The sequence below is a fragment of the Ornithodoros turicata genome, chromosome 4 (assembly GCF_037126465.1).
Source record: "Ornithodoros turicata isolate Travis chromosome 4, ASM3712646v1, whole genome shotgun sequence".
Taxonomy (NCBI): Eukaryota; Metazoa; Arthropoda; class Arachnida; order Ixodida; family Argasidae; genus Ornithodoros; species Ornithodoros turicata.
The window spans coordinates 77,948,883-77,966,101 of record NC_088204.1 but is presented as its reverse complement, the minus strand read 5'-3'; the positions used below and the strand labels follow the sequence as shown (position 1 = coordinate 77,966,101).

General features: G+C 46.5%; 1 protein-coding gene and 1 long non-coding RNA gene across 2 annotated transcripts in view; one reads left to right on the top strand and one right to left on the bottom strand.

The window, feature by feature from the left end:
• Positions 1-27: 27 nt before the first annotated feature.
• The window catches only part of LOC135393513 (uncharacterized), a 38,382-nt gene continuing 21,190 nt past the window's right edge, over positions 28-17,219 (top strand). The window contains exons 1-2 of the long non-coding RNA XR_010422664.1: positions 28-176; positions 2,020-2,124. This is a non-coding gene — a long non-coding RNA (uncharacterized LOC135393513). The remainder of the gene's footprint in view (positions 177-2,019; positions 2,125-17,219) is intronic.
• Positions 177-16,161, bottom strand: LOC135393511 (mucin-2-like). The gene is made up of 11 exons (XM_064623921.1): positions 15,886-16,161; positions 10,277-11,452; positions 9,371-9,417; positions 8,482-8,520; positions 7,986-8,021; positions 6,758-6,869; positions 5,563-5,699; positions 4,471-4,518; positions 4,177-4,212; positions 2,667-2,904; positions 177-263 (listed from the first exon to the last, which is right to left on the bottom strand). The coding sequence occupies exons 1-11, from the start codon at positions 16,067-16,069 to the stop codon at positions 244-246; spliced, it is 2,073 nt and encodes a 690-aa protein (XP_064479991.1). The 5' UTR covers positions 16,070-16,161; the 3' UTR covers positions 177-243.

The window sequence follows — 17,219 nt, the reverse complement described above, 5'->3', positions numbered from 1 at the left end:
ATTCAATGTGTGAGGCACAAGCCGGAGTTCACGATGTGGATGCGACTGTCTTCATATAGCGAAAGGTTCGTGAATGATGTGCAGTACATGCAGAGCAGACAAATGCTCTTCAAGGCAAAGTACAACGAAGCAGTGGAGAAAGAAGATATTCAAGCACGAGTGTGGCTTTATTTCAGGCAAGGCTTCCCTTTTTTTTCGGTGCAAGACCAAAACGTTGACAATATTTTCGTGACACCGACGCATTCATGACTTGATTTCGGGGCCTGTAAAAGGAAAAGTCTGCTTTTGACACGATATATACACCGCTCTTTAGCGAGAACACCAATTCTGCTTTTACTGACATCAGCGTCCCATAATGACAAAAGCACTTTCGAGCAGGCGCGGATCTAGGGGGGGGGGCAGGGGTCCCGACCCCCCCAATTCCAGACTTCAACATTGGGTTCAGTGGACCAATCCCAGTGTGCACGTGGCACTTGTCCACAGCGGACCCCCCCATCGGGAAAATCCTAGATCCGCCCTTGCTTTCGAGTGCATAACAGTCAACAGCATAACGTTCCCTATCGCGATTTGTTGAGAATGGGAGGCGTACGCCTTTTTGTGACACCTTAGCCCGGGAAGACGCAGGCCCCACTCCCTCCTAGAATCAGAAGCAACAAAGGCCGCAGATGTGGGGAGTAATGAATTACTTTTGAATAATGAGTAGTGGTAATGAATGACATTTCGACTGAGTTCATTACGCCACGTGAGGGTTGTGAACCATCCAGGTTTTCTCAACCCGCCTTTAACAATGAGCTAAGGGCAAGAGGTGTGTGTCACCGGCAGGTGCGGATCCAGGACTTTCCGGAGGAGGGAGTCCAGCCATGGACAGCATGCTAGATACGCGAGCTAGGGTCAATTAAACACTATGTCACTATAGAAATTCAGGAGGGGGTCAGGACATCCGGACCACAACGACACAGAAACATGGTCCCTATGAGGGTAACAAGTGACAAGTCCACTAGGGATTCACTGTTTTGGTATGGTACCGTGTTAGTTTCTCTTGTGCTGTCAGAAGTCACTTTTCTGCAAGGACAGAATTGTAGAGCTGGGCATAGCGGAAAGGCATCATGGAGCCGACAGGTGAAGACTTGTCCCATTCGTGGGCCGCATTTAGTGCGAGTACCGGGTCAGTTGGTTGCGATGGGAGACATTTTACGGTTCGGTGCAAGTTATAAGGATCGCAGCCTAGAATCGCTAGATGATGAATGAATCCCGACAATCAAGAGACTGTTCGTGCAGTGCAACACGAAAATTCCGTCATCTGCTTCTGCTGAGTGTTCAGTAAGGCAAAAGATGTCCTGTCGCCGAAGCGAGCAAGGCTAGCGGATGACAACTTTGAGCATCACCTGCTACTACGCTGCAATAAATCTTGTTTATAGTTTTTGCCTATCAGTCTCGTTTCTGCAGGGATTTAGTGGCACCGATTTGGGGGATACTCGGGTGACTATTGCCTAAATCAAACAAACAAACAAAAAAAGCGAGGAAGAAAATTCATGCATTGCACGTTTGAGGCTTATGCCTTAAATCATAAATGTAATGCCAGAGTAATGCCATTACTAATGCATTACTAACCTCGAAAAGCTAATGAGTAATATAATGCATTAGCTTTTATAAAAGTAATGGTAACGCATTACAAATTAAAAGTAATTTCCCCACCTCTGAGGCAGCATTGTGTGCCATTGAGCGTGTTATGGGACAAAGGTTTGTTTTGTAATGTGGAATCTTAACTATGCCTGCAGACCGAAAGAAGGAACCAAAAGAATTGCAGTCTTGATCACGGGTATCTACGCTTGATTTTATCTAGACTAGATAGGAAACCAGCTATTACGATAGGAAGAAAGGAAGGGGAATGTAACCTCGTCGTCAATACGTGTAGAAACCGGTTGAATCCATTTCTGAACACGTGTGGGGTATGATGTTTTTTGCTGCTCGTTAAAAGGAACATGGCAAATCTATATTCTCATTATTTTACCACATCAGAAAACCGCTAAGAAGAGTCAGTGAGGACTACAGAAGTCAAGGAGAACTCAGCAACTGGGCTTTCCGATTGGTTGCGCCCGGTACGTCAGAGGAACAGCTAAGGTGGTGAGAAGCCTGAGCTTGTACTTTTCCCGTGTTTCTTATTCAGTTACATAACCCGTGTATGATATCCACTACGACAGAATTGTACAGTAGAAGCCGCTTTCGAACGCATGTCCAAACCACGACCTACTTGATTATAGCGGCCATATGGCATAGGCATAGGCCCTTCCCTGCGCCGCATTTGGAGGCTAGTGGTGGCGCCACTCATCGGCCCGGTTATTGCGTCCCCAATTTCTACAATACTTTGTACTTCAGCTTAACTTAGTATTTTTGTACAAGCGGTGGATGTCCCGCGGGAGACGCTTCTTTCTAATGTTGATCATCACCATCATCATTCTACGCGTTTTCATAAAAGCTGTCGTCTGCTACGGTCTTCTGCTGCGCGTTCAAAATTCAAATTTCCATCGTCCAATCATGCTGTAGATCTCGCGGGCCGATGTGCAGCGCTCCTAGCGGATCGTGCGGACGGGCTCCTCATAGGGGTTGCCGATTATGACATGGTAGCTAGTAGGTCGTGGTCCAAACATGTGGTGGTCTTTGCTTACATTGGTCACTGAGTGCGTTGTCTAGTTGTTCCTTTGCATCGCCAAGTGGGCCGAATAGGGCGCCGTTGTTCTGGCTTATGACATCTGTTGCTGGCTGAAGGGGAGTGCCTTGTCCAGGCTCTTTGTCACCTCCAGTGGAAGGATTGCCCACAAGATAATTGACTAGCCGGAGTAATTCGCACAGAACGCCCTTGACGACTTTGTCGAGCCTCTGCTGACCCAAATTGTCCAGGATGCACTGCGAGACAACACAAAGAAGGTCCGTCATGTTTAAGCTGTCATTGTGCTACTAGTAGCTGAGGTTAAATAAAACACAGTAGGACAAACACCACACAACAACTCGTCTGTGTATCTCGCAACGCCCAGTTGGGTATTCGGATTAACACATGACAGCTGATGAAGAAAACACCCATTAGGCGGGGCGAGCGACACCCTAGCGGCGCCTAGGAGAAATAAAGAGAGAGAAGGTTTCAACTATCCGACTCGTGTTACAGAGGTGTCCGTCGTTAGGCAGGCGCTCTGAACCATATGCGGGGAACGACCCTTCAGAGCGCCTGGCTAATGACGACACCCTTGTAGCAGGAGTGGGATAGTCCCAAAGACGGACACCCCTGTAACACGAGTGGGATTGTCCAAACCTTCTCACCCTTTATTTCTGCTCAGCGCAACTCTCGTTACTGAAGCGCGCCGTCTTTTAACCGTGTAATGAAATACAGTGCTAAGACAGTGCTAAAAACAATAAGGACGACACAGGATGGACGCACTGCTTAATCGTGTGCCGCTTTCTAAGTTGAAATCCCCCCCCCCCCCGACCTCTCTTTCCCGTTTCTCGTGCCTCACGTGTTCCTCCTCTCGCTTCTTGACTACACACGTGCTCCCGGCGCCTCCTTAAATTGGTTTTGCACACGACCCGCACAAAAGAGTGTCGGCTAATGGAACTTTTTCACATTCGCGTCATACCCTAGCGGCTGTTCTGCGAAACACGATCGGCGCGCGCCAAAGCACAGCCGGCGCCATATTGGCGCCCAGGGGTCGATCTAGAGGGGAGTCCGCATGTCCCGACCCCCTCCTCAATTTCTGTCTTCACATAGTGTTTGAAGGACCCTATATCGTGTGTCTAGCATGCTGTCCATGGTTGGACTCCCTCCTCAGAAAAATCCTGGACCCGCCCCTGTTGGCGCCATCTATTGGATACGCAGGGAATCCTCTTCGGCGCCATTAGGGTCACAGAGCATGCGCAGAAGCGTTGTGAAAAATGTCCCATGCATGCTTATCATTCGGTGCGCGCGTGACATCGTCGGTGACGTAATCGGGCGCAGCGGAAACCGGGCCTCTTGTGTCGTGGCGTACACATCATGTTCCGTGCACTTTCAAATATTTAGTGTTGCTAATAGAGTTTGCCAAAGAACCTTGTATAGCTACATGGAAAATTTTTTATTTACCTTAGCTTTATCTACCTATATACTCTAGCACTGGTGTATTTACACAAAGAGACAATAAGATGACTCACTCCAAGAAGTGTGAAGAGGTTTGCGTTGTCCTGTTTCTGCAAAAGTTAGTTACGCCGACGGTTAGTTACGTGCACGTGGTTACAAGGCGGTGAGTACACGAGCGATCCTCTGGTAAGTTCGTGTATCAGGCCGCTGCCTCATCCAGTCCAACCAACGTACCACACCATAACCCACCGGAAAATCACCACCAGCTTGTGACGTCCGCGCATGTTTTGTGAGGCAGAGACACCTCTAGCGTGCCGCCACGCGGGAGAAGATGTAGCAACGTTCGAAGTGTAAAGAGGGACATTTACCTTAGCCGGTTGATTTTTAGGACAGGCAACCAAGGTCTCGTTCGAGCACTGCACAAATAGAAGGAATGTTCTTAATACGGTGACACTGGGCACAGAAGGTCATCTATTGAGGAGAACCAGCTACGACTAAATACAGCTAATATCACGATACGGATGTACGACATTAGAGAAAAAAATGCGAGTAGCTGTGCAACCGTTGGTACTCGCAGCTGAAATATAACGACGGCTGTGTCGCTACGCATTGTGGGCAGACTTTAATACGATTCTTTTTCCGTGTTTGAGGGTTCTTAACATGTTAAATGTTAATATTGCATCTCAAACCCTGTTCAGGTGTTTAGGAATATTTACAATCTTTTCTGAACGAATTGGTATTGCAAGTTGTGGGAAATATTTCCCACGACCCAGGTTAAGGTGTGCCCCCCAACCCGTCTCGGCGGTGGAGGAACACGAAGGCAAACACAAGGTTACAACATTACGGTTTATTTCCTAACTTTTCCAACAACACGAAGGCTCCCGGCCAATGACACTCAACGCAAGTATTGCTCCCCCTTTGAACCTTGTATTACCCCGCCTCCCGTACACGTTCAAGAGCGCCCCCGCAAGCATAACAATGTGTCGGCCGTCTTACAGCGCCCCCACAAAGTACACAAGACAAGAACCTTCACCGAGGACCTTAATCGGAGGAACTATCCTCGCGAAAAGCCTGGCGTCTTGCGCTTTTAATTCCCGCCACCTGCATCACCACACCTCACGTGATACCCCACGCCGCATGGTATAGTGATTACTGGGACACACGGCGCACGCACGCTATTCGATACATAACTCCCCATATATACAGCTGTCGCTGTAATAATCAATTCCTGAATCGTACCTCCTGGGGGTACGCTTGCGGCCACGAAACACATTGTCTCCAAGGTGCTGCACACTATTGTCAGTTGTCCAGTTTGCGTTTCTTCATGCGCAAGGTTGCAGCAAGACCTCGAAATTGGAATTGGTAATCCCTTACTCTGTTGTCCCGCGTCAGCTAACATGTACATTACACCTACTCGACACAAGAGTACTGTTTGATTGAATCAGAATGGCGAAACCTACTCTTCCGATGTTGAGTGTCTCAGGCAGCTGGATGACGAGAGGACGTCCACACGTCTCGTTCTTCGGAACACCGCTACAATACCCTGGTGGATTTGACCCTTTGCAGACGCCCACTATCCGGCCACGGAACTGTTCCGCTGCGTTGGAATACGGGTCACGTTTGTCATTTCTGGAATACGAATTGATCGCTCGGGCATTTACACTGAATACCACAGTGTCAAAAAGTGCATCCTGCTTTTTGGTTTGCCCTGCCCTGGTCAGCGCGTCAAATCGCGAAGTAAATGAAGAGCTGTTATTATGTACTGCATCTCGCTACGTCTGAGGGTATTTTCTGCACTACTGTCACATGAGCACACGCGGCTCATCAGCATAGGCTCAACCAGCACCGGATCATCAGCACACGGTGTTCTGTGGTGTAAATGAGGGCGACGAGGTCAGGTGTTGCACGGAGTAAGACCTGCTGATGAGACATAATATTGACGAAAAAGCCGTCGTCGGATCAAGTGGGCCACGTGGTTTTTTCGCAAGATGGATGTGAGGAGTCTGAAAGTGGACGGTAGCCGACTTAGCCTTCTGGCTTACAGATCCAGATACTTCATAAACGAGGCTCTTATCGTGATTACCATATACAATGACAGTGAATAACTGTTATTTCGGCTCTCGTTGGTACATACTGAGAGGAGGTGATGTGCACAAACATTCACGCGCCGGCAGAAGAAGGGGATAAGAACTGGCACTCTGACGTGACGTTTGTGCCAGTCCTTGCCCCTTTTTCTCTTGTCTGTGTGAATGTTTTTGTACTCGATTTCCATTCAATACAGATACAGTTGTGACAAAAAGGATGAGCGGCAAGAGTGGAATAGATCCCGTTGGACTGTTTCAAAGAGAAAGTAAACTTGAGTTAATCGAAACTGCTCTGGTTACTTTTGAGTCGCACATGGAACGTTTTGAGTTTCACGTCGATGGCACTGTGATCGTTCGTTTCTGATTAGATGTCGGCCCAAGGTATCATTCTGTAAGACGCAAAGGGTCGTAATAATACTGGAAAAGAAATTCAATAGTGCTATGCTCAATACGAGATCAACTGCAGACCCCATGCACTTCAATGACGGTACTTTAATAAGGCAAAAAGTTCTTTGTGATGAAAGACTCTAACCTCATTTACTTTGATATCGAGATACTGAAACGCACTTACGATTAGGCAGGTCCAGCACGCGATACGCTATTATGAGGATGTCTTCCAACAGGAATCCGAAGGACACGAAGTAGTCGCCAGGATCGGCGTTCCCCAATCCCCTAAGCAAACACTTCCAAGGAAGGAACAGAAAGGGATTGCAATCACACACCGAGAATGCCGCAGACACCTTCTCTATTTCCGCACCTCCCGGGATGCCCCCCTCCCCCTCTTCATTCCATCGAAACAGCTCTCGACAGTCCCGACAAAGCTACGGGGTCATGCTACTTCAGTATACACGTACCTAGACGCATTGGCTTTTTGGCGAATTACTTCCATTTTATCCTTCGCTTAGAAGCTCTATTTCTTTTTGTAGAAAGAAGTAGCAAGCTCCCTAGCAAGTGTAGCAAGCTCCCTACGGAGCTTGCCTCGGCTCTATGCTCCGAGCTAATGTACAGCAGCTATGTCTTTATGCTCCTCATGCCAGCAGTGTCACCCACGAGAAAAAACGCTCTTGGAGTAAATGATTGTGTGTGCTTTACGCAATTGTAGTGACGGACCATTGCCATGGACACAAGCTGCTCAGACATGCCGACTTCCGCGCGAAGGATGTTAAGTACGGTGTGCAGTGCGCAGAGTTTTCGTCGCACGTTAAAGAACCCTCGGGTGGGCAAATATTGATCCACAGAACAACCACTGCGGTGTCGCTCAGGCCGCGAATGATCAGTTATCAAACCATGGTCCCCTCTTGCGGTCGACAATTTCAGTTAGCGACACCACCACTAGGGGTCTTCGTGGAACAGCCCTTGATATGAGACTCGTGGATCACGAAGATTTCACTACTCCAAGAATGCCCTCGTTAATATGACCCGCGATAATCTGACGTACGCGCTTTACGCCCATACACCTGGGGAACAATGCAGTGAAGCCTCTGCAAATCCCCCCTGTTAATATGTTAATATGACAATTCCGCATTATGACCGAAATTGTCGGGAATGACCATGGCCTTAATAACGAGGGTTTACTGTATTGTTAAATATTGGCCCCTCAGAAGGGTTGTGGTTAAATTTTTTCTTGAAGTCCACACCATGGTGACAGAAAAGGTGACGAATGCTTTGGTTCTCTACACCCACCATAGCATGCGCTTTCAATGTGGCGTCTCTACAGTACCAGTATCGCGTTTTCAAGAATGCGCACGTGAGTAGTATAAAAAGAGAATAGACATGTTAAAAGAATCAGTGTTGCTTACCTCAAGCAGGCGTATGACTCCCGCTATTATCCCGTTCTGGAGCAAGAGCATGATGAAGAACGCATTACCTAGCTATTCTTGCTTACTCTGAATTGTGTGGTCACGTGTGATGAATGAACCCGAAACGAAGTAATCCAAGTGCAACGAAATATCTCGCGACAACAACTCGCGCAGCGTGACCTTGGAGAAAAAATGAATTCATTTCAATCAATGATATCAAAACCACAGTGTTCGGGCTTCACTGCCGCTGTGCGTCGCCTGCTGTTACTCATTTCGTCAGCTACTGCTATCGGTTGGATTAACTAGCATTGGGCTCTGTGGCTGAGGGGTTCTTTTCTACAGCTTAGCTACCAAGATTTTGAGAATTGCAGAGGACGAACGCTGTCACATTCTTACGAATCAGCAAGATATGTTCCAAAACTGCGTTAAACTCTGGATTTGTCTTCTATTGGCTCAGGGCTATGTTAATACTTAGATCAAACACCAATCGACTCACGTTATTCGGCGCACAAAACTGCAAGGCATTTCCAACGCACTGGAAGGAATTTGAAACTACCGTCAACATGAGCTAGAAGCCAACGACAACTGCCATTCCCGCACAAGTATACCGCAGGACAGAGAACTGTCCATATTTGCGCACACAAGGGAGACAAATCTTTCTCTACAAAAAAGTCAGCAATCATGGATTATAAGTGCAAAAACAGCGTAATGCGTAACAGCGCGCAATGAGGCCTTGAAAAAACCTGTAAGTTTAAACACAGAATATATGGGTGATTCCATCTCAACTCAGGCAGGATGGTCCGGATACCATCGCCGATTTCCCTTGAAAAAATATATGTTGTACCGCAACACGCATACACACAGGAGCCACAAATCGTCGCGTCCATCTCCTTCCACATTTTTCGTCCAGATATGGAAAGACTGGATTCCAACAGCGGTTCGCGCTGTCTTCCATTCTTCCTTTCTTCCATTCTGTGTGTGCGCGTGTTGTGGTACAACATATATTTTTTCAGGGGAAATCGGTGATGGTGTCCAGAACACCCTGCCTGAGTTGAGATGGAATCACCCATATACTCTATTTTTCTGCTTCGTTACACGCAGACGTCGCTGATATCCCGTGTCTCAAAAAGCAGAAACACTTTGATATTAATGGCTGATTAATAAAAGTCCAACACGACATATTTAACGAGAATCACGGCACTTGACTAATGCCCTTAAAAGGTCAAGCCTCAACCATTCCTGTCGTTGTTGCAACGAATGCCACCAGGTCCGCTCCCAACGGGAAAGTGACTTGAGCGGCCATGACATATTCGCAATAATTTGTTCACGTGTCTATGGCAAAGTGCTAATTTGTTGCCCCTCAAACATAAACCGAGTCGACTTACATTACCCAGGTTGAAAAGGTTGGAGAATGTGATGTTGATGCAGGGACCTGAAAGAACGCATTGACACCTAGTAGCAGGAATATGTGTGATCCTGCTCACTTCTCAGACGTCGTTCGAAAAACAAAATTATTGTGGAGTTTTAAGTAAATCAAGCAGGCAGGGCTAAAGCCTAATTTTTACTTTTTTTTTGCCTATTTCTGTCGCGACACTGTGCATTGTTTTGTTTGGTTATCCATGGAGGACTTTATATTTCTGTAAAAAAAAGTGAGGTTCTCTTGGTGATTTTCAAAGTTCAATTAAAAAAAATAAATTTCCCTCAATTAAACATTGTCCAAAGTCTCCCTAAATGGCGCTAAAGTTCGCTGAAGGAAATTGACGGAAGACCTTTATACCTCCGGCGAGTACGTTGCCAGTTAGAATTTTTTATCACTTTATGTGAAACACGCTGTATACTTTTTGGTTTCTTTTTCCTCTGTGCTGTACGATAAAGCCATGTGCAGGAACTGCGGCGCGTGAGCTGGGGGTGTTATGGCAGGCTAAAAAATTACCATGCCGGTGTACTGCTACCATAGCCCACCATAGCCACCACAAGCTACGTTCTTCTCAACATGTACACTGTTGAGAACGGACATATGTCTGCTTCCGTAGACTGAAAAACATGGTGGTGACTACAGAGCGTCGTAGCTTCAGTCAGATATTTTCCCGCAGTATCTTATGACATTTGCGAAGTTACAATGGAAGTATTACGAACTGAGAGGGTTTTTCTCATTATCTAGCATACTAGCTCAGTCTAGAAGTGTTACCACGCACATTCTAATGTTGGGGAAAGTATGGAGTAGACATAGATTAAATATTCTTGACCTAACCAGTTGGTCAAGTTGTGACCAAGATGGCAGGTGCACTTACCTGGAGGTGGTGTTGTAGTTGTCTGCAAAGGGGTGGTTGGTGCAGCGGGAGTTGTTGTCTCTGCTGGAGTGGTTGCAGTGGCGGAAGTCGTGACTGGAGTGGTTGTAAGACATGCCTCGGTTGAGGGAGATGGTGTAGTTGATGGTGTAGTAGACGGAGATGGTGTAGTTGGTGGTGCAGTAGTTGGAAGTGGTGTAGTTGGTGGGGAAGTAGTTGGAGATGGCATGGTTGCTGGGGTAGTAGTCAGAGACGGCGTAGTCGGTGGGATAGTAGTTGGAGATGGTGTGGTTGGTGGTGGAGTAGTTGCAGATGATGTAGTTGGTGGTGTAGTAGTCATTGATGGTGTAGTAGTCGGGGACAGTGTAGTCGGTGGGGTAGTAGTTGGAGACAATGTAGTTGGTGGGGTAGTACTTGGAGGCGGAGTACAGGGTGGTGTAGTATTTGGTGATGGTGTAGTTGGTAGTGTAATAGTCATTGATGGTGTGGTTGCTGGGGTAGTAGTTGGGCACATTGTGGTTGACTGGGGAGTAGTTGGAGACGGCGTAGTCGGTGGGGTAGTAGTTGGAGATGGTGTAGTTGGTGGTGTAGTAGTTGGAGATGGTGTAGTTGGTGGTGTAGTAGTCATTGATGGTGTAGTAGTTGGGGACAGTGTAGTTGGTGGGGTAGTAGTTGGAGATGGTGTAGTTGGTGGTGTAGTAGTCATTGATGGTGTGGTTGCTGGGGTAGTAGTTGGGCACATTGTGGTTGACTGGGGAGTAGTTGGAGACGGCGTAGTCGGTGGGGTAGTAGTTGGAGATGGTGTAGTTGGTGGTGTAGTAGTTGGAGATGGTGTAGTTGGTGGTCTAGTAGTCATTGATGGTGTAGTAGTTGGGGACAGTGTAGTTGGTGGGGTAGTAGTTGGAGATGGTGTAGTTGATGTAGTAGTCATTGATGGTGTGGTAGTTGGGGACAGTGTAGTTGGTGGGTTAGTAGTTGGAGATGGTGTAGTTGGTGGGGTAGTACTTGGAGGTGGTGTAGACGATGGTGTAGTAGTTGGAGATGGTGTAGTCAGTGGTGTAATAGTCATTGATGGTGTGGTTGCTGGGGTATTAGTTGGAGACTGCGTAGTGATAGCAAACGTGGGACATGAGGGTGGAGCAGGAGGAGGAGTTGTCACCGGAGGTGGCAGGCAACCGTCTGTAAGCAGAACAATCAATGGTGACCTCGGCAAAATAGCAAAAATCAGTTAGAAAACATGTCTCTCTTTCCATGTGGAACACCCGGTAATATGCAAATTGTGGTGATTGCAGATGAGGTGACCCTCATTGTCGACTTATCTCTGCAATGGAAATGTTGGTACATCTTGATCCAGAACGGAGCGTGTTCTACGCCGACTTCACTGAGACAGTGGCGACATATGTCTGCACCAGAGGTGACGTGTAAGATTGTTGACTGGTGACACTCCTAATTATTTTTAACGAACGTCGCTTTACCCCTCTACGATGCGATTGTTGGACACACTGCCATACTACTATCATAAGACTTACTTCTTCTGAAGAAAGCTTCACCTGCTACGCGGGGAGTCAGGGTGTTCCTTGTGGCTTATAACCATACTTATACAGTAACTTGAAGTTGAGTATTTCAATTATATTTCAAGTACATGTGCGAGTAATTTCGTATCTTGCAAATACTTTCAAACGTTAGTGTTAGTAATCTAACTTAAATGCTTTTCTCAAAACTTCTACTCATTTTTCAAGTTACTTTGAAGCTACTTCTCTGCGCGTCACACGGAGGTCGAGCGAAAAATTCGCTTTTTGTGTCGGCAATGTGCTTTGTGCTGTACATACGCATTAGCACAGGGCTCTGAAACATGGCAGGTCACGTGTAGCCCGCGCTCAGCCGTTCGGTGGCTCGATGACCCCTGACCACGAAACCGAAGGAAACTGCCTTCTCAAAAAATAATAATTAAAAATTAGGAACGAAGCTGATTTTCAGACATTGCTTTTACCCTTGCTTGCCGTAGTGCTATCCCAGTCCAGTTAAGCAGCACATACGCACGTGAACATTTCATGTTGCTCATGAATCTCAAGAAGTTACGGTACCAGCGACCTGGTCTTCAGCTTGGTGATCTCCCAGGCGAATTCGAGCAAACATCCTTGGAGTGCAGGAGATTTGAAACGGAGATATTAAACTCGCCATTTTCCGTTTCTTGTTGATAGCTTTCCTGACAAATAACAAATGGAACCGATTGTCCTGCTCTTCGACTCACCTATATCAACAGGTTCGTGGAAGTTGGTGCGGCTTCGCTTTATTCTTACATTGGACGAAAGTATCTGAAGATACGATGTTGTTGCGGACATCCATGTTCGATCCATGTTCGTATCCATGTTCGATACAACTTACGTCCAATAATACTAATCCGCTGCTTTACTTCGCGGGACAACTGTGTCAATACACATCTTCGAGCCGCTGTTTTCTCTGATGAACCTGAATAAGTCAAAGTTACGCTCGCAACTAACAAACGAACACCTCAACAGTAGTCCTTAAAGTGGAACTCCGCAGCATAATCGCCACAACGATTGTGACATAGCAGTAACCCTAGCGGTGTCAGGAACATACATACGAAATATCATGTTCCCAAAGTGCGCAGATTTTATTCCAAAGAATTATTAACGATACGAACGCTTGGCCTCTGTGAAGCAAAGGGGGCGCTGAAAGCAACAACGCCGACGTCATCCTGCATGGAAGAGTGCAAGCTTCGTAGCAGACGACAATGCCGGGTGACGTCACAGTAGCTTCCTCCGGGCGAACCGCTGTGCGCTTTGCATCTTGGTTTCGGTTTGGTATTGTCGTCACTTACGAATTAATTACCCGCACAAAATGAATGCGAATGTTGTATTCGGTATCAAGGGAGCTGTCCGTGTTCGGTATAATGCTCGCCTAACTTTTTTTCGAATCTTACCGAAGTCTCCTTTTAAGATTGCAATTGTGCAATTAAATACACAGAATGTTGACGCAACAGAGGTGCCAAGAGTGCCTCTGGGTTCGAATCCTACCCCCGGCTGTGCTCTCTGAGGTTTTCCCTGGGTTTTCCGAAAGACTTCGCAGACGAATGTCGGCACAGTCTCCCCTGAAGTCTGCCCAGGACGCACAATCTGCCCAGGACGCATACTAACCCCCCTTATTCCCCCACTCATTCCTCCTGTCCTCTCTCCATCTGTCCGCAGCTCATAGCCACAGTTGGTTCGCGGTGCTAACACGGAGTAATAATAATAAAAAACTCTGTCATCAGAGTATCTTGAAAGTAATGCGTTACTCTTAAGAGTATTTAGCACCATATATTAAATACCTTTCAAGATTGGGCATTTAGCACTTTGCTCAGTTACTTTTTTTGCCCAGTACTCAGTAACTTAAATTAGATACTTTTTTTTGAGTATCTTGTACTGCTTACAATACTAGCGAAAGTAATTGTGGAATTACGGTGCTGCCCAGTTGCTCTGGGAATCGCGTTGCATTTTACTGGAAGAGTACAGATGTGCCAGTAGTACGTCATTACTTTCACGCTTGCTCTTCTAGACAGCTTTTTTCGCCGTTATTAATCCTCCGTCGTACATTTTAATCGTTACACCATTACATTTAATCCTTTTGCCATCCAAATTAATCCTCATTTCATTATTTTTAATCCTCGTTTTACATAATTTGATCAATTTCTCATGCAATTTAATCCAAGTGACTACGTGCGGGCTATACGTGACTTTCTTTTCGTATTTTGGGACAATTCCCATGTTTACGGATGTTGCACATGCTTTTCATTAATAATGTGAGTTCCTGCACCATGGATACTGTGGGTCTATCAATCTGGATTACGGTATTGTGCGACTATTCCCACGCCTACGGGTTTCACCCATGGTTTTCATTAAAAACGCGGGTTTCTGCATTGTAACGGGATATAATATGGGACTGCCAATCTGGATTGCGATATTGTGGGACTAATCCCATGTCTACTGGTACCGCCCATGCTTTTATTAAAAACGCAGGTTTCTGTATTGTAATAGGATACTGTGGGACAACCAATCTTGATTGCGATATTGTGGGACTATTCCCGTGTCTACTGGTATCGCCCATGCTTTTATTAAAAACGCAGGTTTCTGCATTGTAATGGGATACTGCGGGACCGTCAATCTGGATTACGATATTGAAGGACTATTTTCATGTCTATGGGTATTACCCGTGCTTTTCATTCAAAATGCGGGTTTCTGCACTGGAATGGGATACTGTGGGGCTGTGAATATCGATTACAATATTGTGGCACTATTCACATGTCTAAGGGTATTACGTTTTAAGAAAAACACACAAATACACCAACTTAACCCAACAAATGAAAAATTTACTGCAGACGTTTCGTCTCCTATTCGGGAGGCATCATCAGTGCAAAAGGCAGCAATGAGAGAGTGACACAAGGGTCGCGGTATTACCCTGGCTGACTTTTCCTTGTTTTCCTTTTCTTCCTCTTTTCTTTCACTCTATTAAACATGCTCCCATACTTTTCATTAAATATGCGGGTTTCTGTACTAATGGGATACTGTGGGACTGTCGATCCATGGGTAAAACCCGTAGACGTGGGAATAGTTCCTCAATACCGTAATCGAGATTGACAGTCCCATTGAATCCCATCATGGTGCAGAAACCCGCGTTTTTAATTTGAAGCATGGGTAATACCCTTAGGCGTGGGAATAGTCCCGCAATATCGTAATCAAGATAGACAGTCCCACGGCATCCCATCACAGTGCAGAACCCCGCGTTTTTAATGAAAACCCTGGGTAAAACCCGTAGGCATGGGAATAGTCGCACAATACCGTAATCCAGATTGATAGACCCACAGTATCCATGGTGCAGGAACCCACATTATTAATGAAAAGCATGTGCAACATCCGTAAACATGGGAATTGTCCCAAAATACGAAAAGAAAGTCACGTATAGCCACGTAGAGAGTCACGTAGTCACTTGAATTAAATTGCATCAGAAATCGATTAAATTACGTGAAACGAGGACTAAAAATAATGAAAGGAAGATTAATTCGGATGGCAAAAGGATTAAGTGTCAAGGAATAAGGATTAAAATGTACGACAAGAGGATTAACAACGGCGGAAAAAGCTGTAGTTGTACTACACAGGGTGTTCAAAATTGAGCTTTCACTACTATTTTATAAAATAGGCGAACAAAAGAAAAATGGTGCTATTATTTTTGTTCCTTGAGTAAGAAACAGGTGCTACATAATTAGCAGCACCTGTTTCTTACACAAGTAGCGTAAAGTTATCATCCGGTTTCCTGTCATCGCTGTGTTTGCGTAGCGCTCGTGAAAGCTTAATTTTGAACACCCTGTAGAGTTACGGTAATGCGTGAGCAGTGGGGCCACCTTTGACACGGGCGCGTTTTTGAACAATATTAAAGCACAAGGCATCTATGTGGGGCTCTAATAAGTCTGACACTCGTAGCCAGCCTGCAAACAGGTCCAGGTGACTTGTTGGTGTGATCCTTCCCACTGCAGCCACCACCTCAGGCTAACTTTGCTAGATGACGCAAGAGATATCTATCTTGTGAGTCCATAAAAAACTGAAGCATATACGCACCAGCCCCTTTCGTCTTCTTCATCTTGGATGCCTTGGTTGGCTTTGGTGGTTTCGGTGGCTTTGTCTTCTTGGGTTTCTTGGGCTTCTTGCTCGGTTTGGCCTTTTTTGCTGCATCTGCTTCTAACGGGATCAAAACGCATAGTACTGCTATGAGGAGTACGATGTAACGAAAAAGCAGTGCCATGGCAACGCCTGTTAGTCACCGCGTCACGGAATTCAAAAGATACGCTATACGTGACAGGAGGGCACAGCTGTGACCCTCTTTATTTTTCTCGAGCGTGCTTCCGACTTCCTGTGTATGCCACCAACGGTAACGTGACGGGCGCAACTATTTGCAGGCGCGTGCTTCGTATGCACAGAGGAAGGTGGCGGGATGAGAGAAATAAATTCTCCTACGTTGCATGGAACTCTGAACGCAGAAGGTGCATTCTTTTCGCTTGCACCTCCTGCACCAGATCTCAACTGGGTTATTTGCGTGCGTGCTGCACTTTCCTGTTAAAAAGAAGGGCGTTACTAGTAAAGTTCCTTTCAGCTGGAAAGTGCAGCTCCCGAAAACGCGTCTTGCGTATAGAGTCCATGGTAGTGCAGTTCAGTGCAAGTGAAAAGAATGCGCTTAGAAAGAGACGGAAGGGGAAAGAACGAAACCGAAATTCGTGTTACGGGTCGGAGGCGCCACATTTTTAACGAGAAACTTTACCGCATAGCATAGTCGTAGCCAAGCCCCATTCCGCATGTTTTCAATCTCTCCCGATTTGTTGGAACAGGGAGGCATTACGGCATTTGCTGACACCTTGCACTTATGTTAACGGTAACTTTAATGGGCATAGATTGGTATGGGTAATGGTACCAGAAATGGCCTCTTCAATCCATCAGTGACGTCAGCATCGTTCTATGGAGTAGCTGGGGCTGAGCGTGTTATCTACTGATGTTCTTCCTCTATATTGTAGTCTCCAATAGAGCAGCGGATCGAAGAGATAAACAGCCGACGAGGCAGACAAGACAAGTGCTGGCTGAAAACCGCAAGGCTGAGACCGACAGGAAAGTGTACACTGGCTTCACTCGGGCACACCAATCTCCAGCCAAGATGGAAGTGCTTGTGTCTCTGTGCACGGAAATAATGCGCGATGACTGTAAGTCGTGTGGCAGCCATCGCCTCAAGCATCAGTTGGGGTAACGGCCTTCTGCACCGAGGCTGGGAGGAGGCCACTGCTGGAATACCGGCGCCGGTTCTCGAAGAAACGTGACATTCCCCCCCTCAGCAGCCCGCCGCCAAATCGACAGGTCAGCAGCTCGGTCAAATCAGAACACGACCACGACCATCGCCCACGCCCTGA

What these genes read in the sequence shown, in the direction of transcription:
- LOC135393511 (XM_064623921.1), bottom strand. Translation starts at nt 16,069, where the DNA reads ATGGCACTGCTTTTTCGTTACATCGTACTCCTCATAGCAGTACTATGC. An exon ending in GAGTCATACGCCTGCTTGAG is followed by an intron (nt 6,870 to 7,985) that starts GTAAGCAACACT and finishes CTTCCTTGGAAG; the next exon opens with TGTTTGCTTAGGGGATTGGG. An exon ending in AGACACTCAACATCGGAAGA is followed by an intron (nt 4,519 to 5,562) that starts GTAGGTTTCGCC and finishes CTATTTGTGCAG; the next exon opens with TGCTCGAACGAGACCTTGGT.